Source organism: Balaenoptera musculus, chromosome 9 (assembly GCF_009873245.2).
Source record: "Balaenoptera musculus isolate JJ_BM4_2016_0621 chromosome 9, mBalMus1.pri.v3, whole genome shotgun sequence".
NCBI lineage: Eukaryota > Metazoa > Chordata > Mammalia > Artiodactyla > Balaenopteridae > Balaenoptera > Balaenoptera musculus.
In genome coordinates, this window is record NC_045793.1 from 82,557,353 (window position 1) to 82,570,892 (window position 13,540).

At 34.4% G+C, this 13,540-nt stretch overlaps 1 protein-coding gene across 8 annotated transcripts in view; it reads left to right on the plus strand.

Moving 5' to 3' along the window:
- Window positions 1-13,540, plus strand: part of CACNA2D1 (calcium voltage-gated channel auxiliary subunit alpha2delta 1) — a 496,257-nt gene that overhangs the window by 302,867 nt on the left and 179,850 nt on the right. For all 8 annotated transcript variants that reach the window (XR_005021203.1, XM_036863210.1, XM_036863212.1 and 5 more), the window contains one exon: window positions 12,423-12,552. Coding sequence is in view for 7 of the 8 variants with exons in the window: in XM_036863210.1 (XP_036719105.1) it covers window positions 12,423-12,552 (130 nt within the window). In the remaining variant the exon portion in view is untranslated. The remainder of the gene's footprint in view (window positions 1-12,422; window positions 12,553-13,540) is intronic.

The following is a 13,540-nucleotide window of genomic DNA, read 5'->3' on the forward strand; positions in this document are numbered from 1 at the left end:
TGAATATCCTTACATTTGTGTGAAAAACTTAAGAAAATGCGTAACAAAATAAAAATCAGAACAGAATCTTCAGAAAACGTTTAGAAATAAATGTGACCTCAATGCAAAAATTTGTCTTGAAATCATTGTACGTTTTATATATCCGGTTTTGAAAAGATAATTAAATGTCAAAATAAAATGGAAATAAAAGCTAATAATGCAACAATTATTTATGAAATTCCACATTCAGGTTCTCTTTAGTTTTGAAATTTATTTAGGTTCTTGTTTAGGTTTTTAGAGACATCTGTCCCAATAAATCCTTAACTTCCCTAAAGATGTAGTGAAGCAGATTCCCCAGAAGATTTCAGTTGTGCCAGCAAGCAGCACTATTTTCTTAATTCCCAAAGCAAGCAAAGAGAAAGCAGATCATTACAAACTCTTATTAACCTAATTCCAAGACCTATGTTTCAGACTGAAATCCAAATGAAATAAATTCAGCCCAGAATTCCCATGTCAATAACTTGAGTTGATTTATTTCCTACGTTTTATTATATTGATCATGTTCAAAATTTGACCTGTCTGGGACATTTGGCTAGTCTGCTGAATTCCCTTGCATATTTATGTTGCTATTTATTTTCTTACCAGTCTTGTCTACATTAAAATTAATTCCAACATAATGTCCTATCTAAATGTCTTCTTGAAAGCCTAATCATTCATGATTTGTTTTTATTTTATAGAAATAAATTAGTCTGCTTCTAGAATGAACCAATAGGGATATGTATCAGACAGCAACGACTCTGTTCTAATTATTACAGAAAGAAAGTCTAGGTTTCTTTTGCAGCTTTTTAAAAAAACTATCTAATAGTATACAGCCTTTAATTTCAGGCTCTGCTAATGACTGTTGTTGAATCCTCAAATAGGAGATGGCATAGAGATAGAATATTAATTGCTTCTGTATAGTAAATGGTACAATCAGAGTTACCTTTTTGTGTGTGTGCATCTAAAATAAGTGGTTTCAATATTTTCACTGCTATATGTTTGGATTGGATTATAATAGTAATTAACATGTGTACTTATTCTATACTAGAAAGTAAATGCTTTGCAGGTAATGTTATCGTTTAAAGTTCACACTCATCCTTTGTGGCAATACTATTATTTTAATGATATCCAGAAAAGACAAGTAAAATATAGTGAGCTTAAGTGACTTGTCCGCTGTCACACATGTGGTATTTGGTAGTGCAGGGAACTGCATGCAAGGCAGTCCGTGTGATCCACGGCAGGAGCCGTGTGTCCCTGTGCTGTGCTACACTGCCTATTCCGTGGGCCCCCATGGGGGACAGGAGAAGGCCATGTGATGGAACTGTTGTAGATCAAGGCTTAAGATTAAAAGTTTTGAAGATGGTTTTGGTTTAAAATTTTCATTTATTATACCTATCCATCATTCTGTCCGTTTTTAATTTTGATGTATGTGGCTTGTACTTATCCAACCAGCTTCATCATTGACAGTTGTTAGTTGACAGTGACTTGCAGTAGGTAAAATAAAATCTCTGTGATTAAAAAGATTGTTAGACTTTAAATCATAAATCTTCACTGAGCTGATCCATCATTCCTAGTGATATTTACCATGGATACCTTAAAATTAATGCATGCACCCTTGTGTGAAATATAGCCATATTAGGATTCATTGGGGGGAAAAAACTGTTAAAACTAATAAAAAGGAAGATAAGATTAGATTCCATTTCTTCTAGGAATAGCGCCGTATGTTTTTTGGGCCTTTTTCCAAAAATTTTGAGTCTGTTTTGATATTTTTGTAATGCTTTGTGTGCTTGGGCATGTGCTGCTTTTGCAAGGATAGTTAAAACGTTGGTCCTCAGCTGCTTTGGGGTGGTGGCATGCCTAATTCTCTTTTAGATTCCACATCCAGTTCTTCCTTTCCAGAGGCTAGTGTATGGTGTATTTATTTAGAACTCACTGAATATTCACTGTTTGGAAAGTTCGGTGGCATTATGTGGGCATTATAAACTCACCCTATGTACAGCATTGGGTAAACAGAGATATGGGGACTGGATTGTTTTGAATGGTATCTTCAACCTTTTTTTGCTTGCACATGCATGTCAGTTAAAAAAATGCACCTCTCAATATAACAATATTTACTTATAAATTCTCCCTATATGCTACTGAACTAATATGCCGAGAAACCTCCCAAGAGACTTCTAATTTTTAAGATAAGTGAAATTTATGAAGTATTGGTTTAAGGGGGCATTGACATTAAAAATCACCAGAAAAAAGTGTAGTTTTTTTTCTAGATGCTTAGTTATTAATGCCTTTAATTATGATGACTTCATAATACCATAGGAATATCTCAACAGTCCATATGAATACAGACAATGTTACCGATATAGTAAAATATAAATCCATATTATGATAGTCTCTTTTTTTTTTTATAGTAATCTTATTTATTTATTTTTATATTTATTTTTTGGCTGTGTTGGGTCTTCGTTTCTGTGCGAGGGCTTTCTCTAGTTGCGGCAAGCGGGGGCCACTCTTCATCGCGGTGCGCGGGCCTCTCACTGTCGCGGCCTCTCTTGTTGCGGAGCACAGGCTCCAGACGCGCAGGCTCAGTAGTTGTGGCTCACGGGCCTAGTTGCTCCGCGGCATGTGGGATCTTCCCAGACCAGGGCTCGAACCCGCGTCCCCTGCATTGGCAGGCAGATTCTCAACCACTGCGCCACCAGGGAAGCCCTATGATAGTCTTCTTGATAATATTAACTTTTTTGACCAACTTGCTGGTTGAACTAATTGAATCACTTTTCTGTCTGGTAATGAGATTGAAGAAGAGCTAGTGCTGGGAATAGAAGCATCATCTCTGTCATTCTCTTCTTGTTCAGTGCAACTTCCATTACTAGAATTTCAACTTCAATCATTGTTAATTTCAGAAATCTTTTAAAGCTGGTAGCACGTATGGAGTAGGTGAAACCCAAGAAGATAATATGTAAATTTACATATAAAGTGAAGAATAGTACATTGAAAGGGACTGTGTAAGGGAGAAGGCGGCCCATTATCAGTATGTGGGGTTTCCACTTTCTCCTTGTGGTACCTGGAGGATGACAGATGACTTGAGACCAACTCACACACAGTAAGGCCAGGGGAGGGGGAATGCTAATGTCACTCTTTTTGGTAAATATTAGTAAACTTTAATTTTTTTCTTATTTCATTTGCTAGAAATGGGTATAACTGTAAGTTCTAATGTTTTCTCCCACCCTTCCAGTGAATTCCTTTGGAGACCACTGGCGCATGGTGTGTTCATTTTTATTTAAGTTCCTCTCAAAAAGATGGCCTTGACTGTCTCTTGAGGGAAGTAATCGAAATAATTCAACTCGTGAAGTTGAGGTGAAAAGCCCAACTAATGTTCTAACCCATGTTCACCTACAAATTGTCTGTTTGATTGATATCTATAGCTTTGTGCTTTGAATGCATTGCCCTAAATTAAAATCTAAATTCTCAGGGTCAAGGGGTTTGGATACCAAAAGAGTCTTTTGGTCAGTGGTCTCCAAAGGAATTCATTGGAAGGGTGGAAGAAAACATTAGAACTTACAGTTATACCCATTTCTAGCAAATGAAATAAGAAATAAATTAAAGTTTACTAATATTTACCAAAAAGAGTCTTTATACCAACCTTTCATCATTTACATGTTCTTGCAGTTACTTGGCATTTAAAAAAAAAAAAAAGACTTGGAAACAATTGCTTTAAGTTCATAGATTTCAGAATGAGAATTTTCAGAGCTAGAAGGAGCCTTACAGATCTTGTTACCCTCTGTTTCTTAAAAAAAAAAAAAAAATCTGAGGAGCCATGGCAAGGACACACAGAGTTGTACACACAGAGTTGAAATGAGAATGAGAAGCTGGATTCCTGACTGAGGTGCTGTCTGTCCATTCACCGGACTGCCTCCAGCGTTTGTCCTTGCTTCATGCTGAAGTAGAAAAAGCATGAGTTTGGGGACTAGGAAACAGTGATTCAAGTTTATTTATTCACTCAACAAATATTGTAAATAGGGCAAGCAGATACAGTTCTAAGCGATTTGCTAGGTGCTAGGGCCACAACCGAACGATGTCAATGAGGCCTCTTGCCCTCGTGGTGATTATGTTTTAGTGTAGTGAGATAGCAAACATGGGGCAAATAAAAAATTCGATAGCGTTTTTACGCATCCATGAATCCTTAAACACCATTTAGAATATCAAAGTGTTGATGCCAAATTTCTGATTTTAATAAAGAGAATTCTGATCATTTAATGAGCATTGTTGCATTTACAATACTGATTTTTAAAAGATACCTGAAAATAAAATGTAGTAAAATTATTGCTTCCAAAGTTAAGTTGGCACAATCTGTACAAGAGAGAATTGAAACAAAAGTCAACCACACCAAAGCAGTTACATAACCAGTCTTTATCCCTTCCTTTGACATTTTATACAAAACTATTATTTTATAGTCTTTATCTTGAAAGGGATGTCCTGCCATCTAGATACATAAATTCTATCAATGTTAAGATATATCCTAGGGATATATCTTAGGATATGACTTAAATTTTGCATGTTAAGCAGTACAGTAAATGTTTGACAAACCTTAATGTGAAATTCTATAAAATCAGTTATGTCTACATTGCTCTGAATGTAATAAATGAAGTGTAATGTTTTCAATATTCTATGGGGGATAATTTAGATGGGAGAATCTCCAAGAGAGTATTTTTCAACTGCGATCTGAAGAATGAACTGATACTATGAAAAAAGACCAGGGAACAACCTACCAGACAAAAGGAACAGCAGACCCAAGGATGTTAAACCAGGAAGAGCATAATGTGTGTAAGGAGGAGAAAACAGTCCAATGTGGCAGGAGCATGATGAGCAAGGGAAGGCAGGGCAGGAGATCTGGATGAGGAGTCAGGCTGGAAATAGATCATTCAGAGTCTTATGGGCCGTAGAGAGATTTTCATTTCTTTGTAAGTATGGTGTTATCTTGGCATCCTGGAGTCCAGGCTTTTTTTTACTGTATATTAGTTGTAAGGTGTTAGTCAGTCTTTGCCTCAGATATCAAGGGAAAATAATTGATCTTTCTACCTTACAAAGTTTTTTTGTTTAACCTGTTTTGTCCTGACAATATTTTTTAAAGTATATTTATCTGTCATAATCTTCATAATATGAAAATTTGCTTTTAATTTTTTAAGAAGTAGATTGGCCCCATTGAAATGTTTTCCTTTCCTAATGTAATATATACCACTATATGGTTTCCGGTGGGGGTGGGGGGCGGGTGCTATATTGAACTTTCAGACTATCTGAAATCACATAGTGCTTTTCATAGGCAAGACACCATTTCACAGTCCCTTAGTAGAGAAAATACCCTATCAGCCGCTCCCCAAAATTTAGGTTACATATTTATGTATAAAATAGATATGTATATATATGTTCAGAGTATTACATCCCTTTCTAATGCTGATAATTTGAAATTTTCATACTACTCGTAGAGTTTAAACCAGCCCTCAGTCCTTGTCATCACATTTACCTGTACTGTGATATTGTGATGGCTCTCATGCTCATTGAGGGCTAGATCCTGGGACAGGTGATTCACACGCATTCATCCATCATGCAAACTGAAAATTCATCAGTTTTATTTTGAGGATGTCCTCAGATTCTGTATTCCAACTTATTAAAATGTTATTGTAATCCTTATCAGCAACCTCAATACATTTTATTTAAGGAGTGCCTCTTTTTGCTTTTAAAATTTAACGAACAAGTTCTTGCAGTGATCAGTATTCCTTTTTGACTTAATTTAGTTGTTTTATATGTTTCAAATTCATAGCTGTCTTTGATTCACTTCATCATATTAGAAAATGTATTTTTTTTGCTTTTTATATCCCCTATGTATTTTTTAACTTGCTATCTTTCTCTGTGTATTGCACAGTTTCAGTTGCTTACTGTTCCCCCTACCTCCAAAGTCTGCTTATTTCAGACTTTCTTCCTTCTGTTTTATATATCATAATTAATAGTAGAACAATATGCAGAGACTTAATAGTAGATCTAATTTTAAGGAATAGAATTATTTCTTCAAGTTTCTTCTGACCACTAATGTTATGTTTATTTTTCATGTTCACTGTAAAACATTCTTAATATATTGAGTAAATTGCCTCTGAGGAATTAATGCTATAGTTTTTCCATAGGGTAAATCTAAGCAGCTAAAACATTTTAACTACTTGAAGAACTGGAGAATCTTCTCATTCATAAAAAAAATCTCTTATTTCCTCATCAAATATATTATGATTAGCTGAACTCATATGTTTTTTCAAAGGACAATATGTCTATTCATTAAATTATAATTTAAAATTTTTATTTTCTTATTGTTATGATTCAGTAAAGCAAATGGGCAAATATTATATTTAAGCCCTTAGTGTCATGTGTTCAGTGTCATCCAACTCATATTTCCATTTCAGTTCTATTCATCCACTCCGTATGTCTCTGAGTCACAGCATTCTCAAGGAGAAAAATAGCAGCTCAAACCAATTAACTCAGGAGACTCAACAGTGCTCTTATTGCCACTGTAACTGGATTCATTATTTACTATTCAGCCTGGCCTCACACCCTGACCAGAACAACTATAATTGTCTGAAGGCTCAGCACCTTTTTCTCTATTTATTATTCATTAATTGGGCATGGACAGCCGCAGCTGCTTTGATGAATCTCCACTTCTAATTGATGCATGTGATTTACTAAAAAGGAGGCTTTCCTATGTGTGGGTCAGAACTGGTAACCAGCTTACATTCCAGTGATGAACTTAGTGGCTACGGAAGCGACCTTATATTTTAATCCATAGAGTAGATACCAACATGTCAGTATAGCAGCCTTTTCCACCTTGCTGGCTGTATGAAAGTCTATTGTAAATATAATACATCCATGATAGTTATTTACATTGGATGATAATATCATGCCTAAAAGCATATTGTGTATCCAGAATTTTATTTGATATTGGGAATACAATTGAGACTAAAAATTTCAAGGATCAGTAATGTGTACATTGTGAAAGTTGTAAGGCCCTCTTGTAAACAATATCTGTGAAATAGTTGTAAAAAAGAAAAGGATGTATTTGGAGGTGGAAGTTTTAAAATATACTCATATACACTGTGGAGAATTGTATACAAGTCTGTAGTCTCTGGTTATTGAAGAATTTGATTCATTACACAAGAACACGTTCATTTAACCCCTTCACTAGTGGGATAGAAATACCAGTTGTGATGCCTCTGTAGAGGGTCTCAGCTCTTATTTGGTATCAACTAATTTTCTCACAGTTTTGTGAGACACACAAAAATTAGCAGGGGAAGGTAAACCTAACCATAATGTGATTGTGAACAAAGTTTCTCAGTGAGCATGTTCAGTCTGAATTGTGCACAGTAATTAAGCTAATTTTTATTGTAATTTAAGTGAAATATATAAACTTTTAATTTCTGAACATTTTACTGTTGGTAGAAATAGTTTTAGCATGAAAAAGATAAAAAATATTAAAAACAAATGTTTTATTATAAACATCAATTCTAAGAGTGCTTCATTTGAGATAAATATATTAAATATGCAAAAGTCTTTTGTGTCTGTCATAGACTTATCATTTGTGACTTCCCAAATGAAATTTGCGAATAGGTACTGCTTGCAAAATCGAATGACCCATCCAGCATTAGCTGGTACCTCTGTCTCTCAGTGATCTAATCTATTATTTAATAACTGAAATTATGTTGAGATGAATAGTCAGGGGAACATGCTTCTTATGTTTCACTTATGTTTTTTACCAGATACATTTGAATACATTTTGGAATTTACCTCCTCAGTGTCTCTGTACACATTTATATAGGGTAGTCGGGAGAATTCAGAAGAGATGTTTTGGGGAAAAAAATTGGCAAGAGACATGCTGACTTAATTTTTCTTGTATGTGGTCTGGCAAACAAGGAAATCTTAATTCCAGGGGGACAATTAATTTGAAATTTTTAACTAACACACTAAACAATATGTGTTAAGTAGCTTTTCTCCACATTCCTTTTCTCAGTCAGTTCCTTTGTGTCTAGTATTTGCTCTATGTTAATTATACTATATAATGCCATAATATATCAAGAAAAGTAAAGATGGATTATGATGATATCAGGAACAATAATTTCACAAGTTTAAGGAAATGAGTTGCATTTAGAAATTTTAATCTTTTCATGAAATGACTTCAATTTATGGAGAGTATAATAAAGGGGGGGGACCACGGGCAACAGCCATATTATTTTTTCTTAATATATTAAGCAGCTGCACATTAAAACTAGACTTGATACATGATTATACAAGTTGAGAAGTACATTATTTTAAATTATTCCTAAAAACCCTTTATATGGCTATTTATTTATTTATTTATTTATTGGCTGCACCATACAACTTGTAGGATCTTATTTCCCTGACCAGGGATTGAACCGGGCCCCAGTAGTGGAAGCACTGAGTCCTAACCACTGGACCGCCTGGGAATTCCCTCTATGGCAATTGAAAAGTGAAAGAATCTCTATTAAAATACATTTAAAACATAATTTTTAAGTGTGAGAGGGTTCAGAGGAAATAGAAGCAACTTTCACCTTAGTAAGATAGTCATATAGTGCTTAATAGCACTCTAGAAAGGACTTAAAACAAAAATTAATATTTTTAATTGCAAATATAATACATGTTTATTGTATTACATTGGAAACAACAAGAAAGCACAAAGATGAATACCATTAAAACTATAAAAACCAGTGATAGTGCTAATAGTGTTTGCTATCTACTCATCCCTACATTTCTCTTTACCTCTCTTTCCTCTAAAAATATAGGCTGATTTTCTCTTCTTTCTTTGTGCTTAACATCTACATTTAAGCTTAAAACCATTTTAAAACAAATACAGCATATATGTACATTCCCAATGTAATTACTCTTTTATATTCCTTAATGACAATATAAAATTGTATTTGTCATACTTACTGTGACTATTTTACTATTGTTGCACATTTGCTTCAAGATTTAGATATTAAATGACATTTCTATAAGTGTTATCATTAAATCCTCCACTCTACCAATAAATTATTTCTTGAGTGAGTGAATGAATGAAATATTTGCACTTATCCACATATTCCTAACCCTAATTCATACATGTAGTTCACTATCTGTCTCTTATCTATCATCCAATCTTTCTACTTTTCATATATCTAAATTTTGCTAGAGACAGATATAAATAGGATTTCTGGAAAAGATATGCTTACAAAAACTAATGTAATATTTTCTAAAATTATAGAAATAGGACTATAATTTTTTCATAACTGAAAATAACATTATAGATTCTTTAGTTTGAGTCTTCTTAGTTTAAGTAGGAGAGGATATTAGAACCAACTGAGAGATTCTTTCCAAAGATGTCCTCCCCGTTGTGATTCACTGCTTTATTGATGCAGGGGAGGGCTCCCCAGGTGATTCTGATATGCCCCAGGTAATAAGGACCACACCTGCAGCCCAGCGTTATTTATAAGTCAGAAAGCTGAAGCCCAAGGAACAGTGACTGGCCCTAGTCTGAGGTGTTATTAATACGACTGAGTAGAACCAAATCTCCTGATGTCTTTACTTTCCACTGTGCCTTTCCACAGTTTTTTGTAAGTATGTTCTTTGCAATAGGTTTTGTATGGGAGGAAAAAAAAAAAATTCCAGGGTCACATAAGCTTGAGAACACTGGGTTAAATAAACATGGTTTTCTTTAGTGACGCTTATTTCAGAGCTTTTGATGTGCCAATGTGCTTTGTTATTCTCTTAACAGAAGAGTAGAAGAATATTTCCCCAACTTATTTCAGGTTGGAGTTAACCCTTAGAGTATCTTGAGAAACTACTGTCTTTTGAAATATCCTTTGACAGATATTACTGGCCATATTACCATGTGCACACATCTATTATTCAGTAATAATAAAACGGTGTTTCTACCCTATGGAGGGTAGAAAAATTCAGACATCCATTAATATGCTTATTATTAATCAATTCTAACTTTTTCATGAGTAGTTCTAAACAAAAATGTGTGTCCAGTTTAAACTATTGATATTTTAAAGCAGTGGACTTGCAGTTTTAGTGTGTATCACAATCACCTGGAGGGTTTGTTGAACTACTGCTTGCTGGATCCCTCCCCTGATGTTTCTGATTGACTAGGTCTGGGGTGGGGCCAGAGCGCCTGCACTCTAAAAAGTTTCAGTGGTTGCTGATACTGCTTCTTCAAGGACCACACTTTGAGAAACCTCTGCTTTAAAATAAATATTGAGGCTTTTCACTAATTCAGGATGTTTGCAGTCGGGAAGAAAAATGACATCATTTATTAGGTGAGACCCTCTTTACATTCTTGTTATTAATGAAAGTAGTTTGTTTTAATGATCCCTTCTTTTATTCAAGTCAGTTGTGCCCAGGAACAGAGAGCCATAGAACAGAGGATGAATTTTAAAATATGTTAAAATTCACAGTTGAATCCAAGACCAAATCCCAGTTATCCCAAATCTTATTATTTTTATTCTTTCCTTTATTAGCAGTTGGAATGCTGGTAGATGTGTTAGGTTATGTGTTCTTTGGCGCTATGGTGTCTCTTTTTCTTATCATCTTTCTCCTTTCTTTTCTTATCCTTCGTGCTGTACACACCTAACCTCTGTTTTAGAAAAAAGTATGAGTTAGTGATTCCTGCGTGTAGGTATTTTGCCAAATTTTAGACTTTCAACACTACTGTTTCATTATTTTGTATATTTAGTTAATGGGGGAGCAATTATATCTTTGTGGCTTTCACATGGATAGAAAACAGTGATCTGTCTTCAACTATTTTTTTTTTAATTTTTATTTTCAGCACATTAAATTGACTCATAAAAAGATTCTAAAAATGTGCAGTTTTTCCTTTTCAACAAAGTATAATAAAACATAAAAAACCCCCAAACAGAATACCTAAACCACAGTTTCCAATTATAGTCCTTCCCCTTATTATAGAGAGTATTTTCATATTTTCTTTCAACATTGTTTCATTTGAAAAATAATTTGGTCATGACCTATTAAATTGATTTCATTACATAATGAGTTGCACTTGCAGCTTTAGAAGTCATTGATTTAAAAAAAAAAAAAAAAAGCCCTTTTGCTAATATTTGTGTCTAAATAATCTTTCCAGTGTTGCAACTTCCTTAGGGAAACACACACACACGTGTGTGTGTGTGTGTGTGTGTGTGTGTTAAAATATCTTGGGATACTGATGGGTTATCTGGTTATAGAAATTATCAGAGCCATCTAGAAAGTTGAACACTATCACTTCTTTGTAGACTTTGTGTTGCCACATTCTACCAGCCTTCTTAAGAAATTTTCTGAGTGTCCATTTAAGTCTTTTCTCTTGCTTATCAGTTGCATTACTACAGTGTGCTGCGAAAATAGTCAAATGTTGTGATTCTTTTTTCAGTTTTGTTTTGAGGAAATTACCTTGGGAATATGGAATACATTAGTCCCTAAAACGGAGTTGATAATACAGGTCTGAATTTACTAAAAAAATGTTTAGTTAGGAAAGAGTTAACTATATTTGAACTGGGGGAATAAAAAGTTTAACATAATTAGCCAAAAACTGTTGTTAGAGAGATGCATTTTGGATAAAAGAGTGAGATTCTTAGTTTCTTGCCATACTAGAAACTGGATTACCTTGCCAGGGTAATTCAGTATCAAAAACATAGTTCAAATAGGTAGAAAATTAATCTTCAACCTGAAACTCTTGTGGGATTTTCTTGAACCGTTATTGATTGGATCTTTTCTCCTACCTTGGGAGACAAATTGGTTGAAGTTAGGATTCGATTGTACTTAGAGTTACAATAGATCTCTCTTCTTTCCTGGTATTTGTACTTACTTTTTTAAAACAAAAATTGATACACCTGGAAAACATGCAGAAATCAAGGGAATATGACATAAAATAATCCTTCATTGCTATTATTATTATTATTATTATTTTTACACAAAGGTCATGTGTACCTTTGGTTATCAAACTAAGAATTATAGAAATTTGGTAACATAAGTGGTGAAATTTATTTCAAGGGGAAACTTTTCATTTGGTTGTATTTAAAGGTACTTAGGCTATTCTTTAAATGTACATTCTAATAAGTACTGGATGTGGGAAAGCTCTGGTCCTCTCAGGATGATCCCGAGTGACTCTAACGTTGAGGTAATTAAGAGAGAAGTTAGGTTATAATGTGAAAGCTAATACCTGAATGGAAATTTGTGTGTCTGATGTCATCATGAGACTATATTTTAAAATATTCTTGTAGATCTGTTTTTTAAAGACTATGCATTTGGCAAATGAAGAAGTGAATGTGACAATATCTGTGTTAGCATAAGTTGTAATATTCTGTTTATTGTCTATTTTTTCTTTATAGCCGGAAAAGAACGATAGTGAGCCAGGCAGCCAGAGGATAAAACCTGTTTTTATCGATGATGCTAATTTTGGGCGACAAATATCCTATCAGCATGCAGCAGTCCATATTCCTACTGACATCTATGAGGGCTGTAAGTAAAAGAATGTGAACAACTCTTGGAATACCATGTTCTCATCTATCTTAAATATCTAATATTTGGAAAAAAAAAGGAGCAAATGTGATAGTGTTTCATTCACATGTCATTTAAGAGTCTGTGGTAAACTGTGATTTATGCAAAAGAAGAAACTTGATTTTCATGAGCAATATATTGTTCATAGGCTCTCACTCCGTGAATATTTGCAGGAGAGCCTGTATCCATGGAGGTGTCCTTCTACTCTGTTGTTTAACAAATAATTCTGCCTTTCCAATTGATATCAATAACTTAAAAAGTAATAGATGTATTTTTTTAAAAAATCAAAACTATGTAGCATTAGTACAGACCCACAAACTGGTAACGGAAGCGAGATGTACATTGTAGACTCTCTAGTTCTTATCACATCTTACTGTGTTTTACTGTCTCTCTTTGTCTCTCTCTGTGTATCTCTGCCTTACTCTAGGATATAAGAAAAAGATACCTCTGTCTTAGTATATTGTGGACTCAAGATAAAAAGTGTTGAGTAAAGGAATAAATGATAGACCTAAAGAAATAGAAAAACATCAACTGGAAGACTTGATTGAGAAGGCTTCACTGTGAGGAAGGCAGGGGAATAAGTTATTTAGGATACAGGGGAGGAAGCTTGTGCCAGTGGTATTTCTTAGAGACACCCTGTATACTAATGAGGGCAGAGCCTGACAATTCTAAGTAGGAATTCTTCTAAGTGCAGCCTAATCATCTATGAGGACCAGCTGTGACCCAGAAGGCAGGGTCTTTGCCCATTCACAGCTCTTAGATGTTATCCATTTTCTAACTCGTTCCCACTTTTCCCCCTTGTACCCTGCCTTTCACATAAGTAAATGGTAAGGAGAAAGAACCACTTGAGAATTTAAAAAGTATATTTCTAATAGTTCCCTTAATTAAAAAGGCTGTAAAGTGTATTGGGTATCCAGAGTGTATCCAGAACTGCCTGGATTCTGGATGC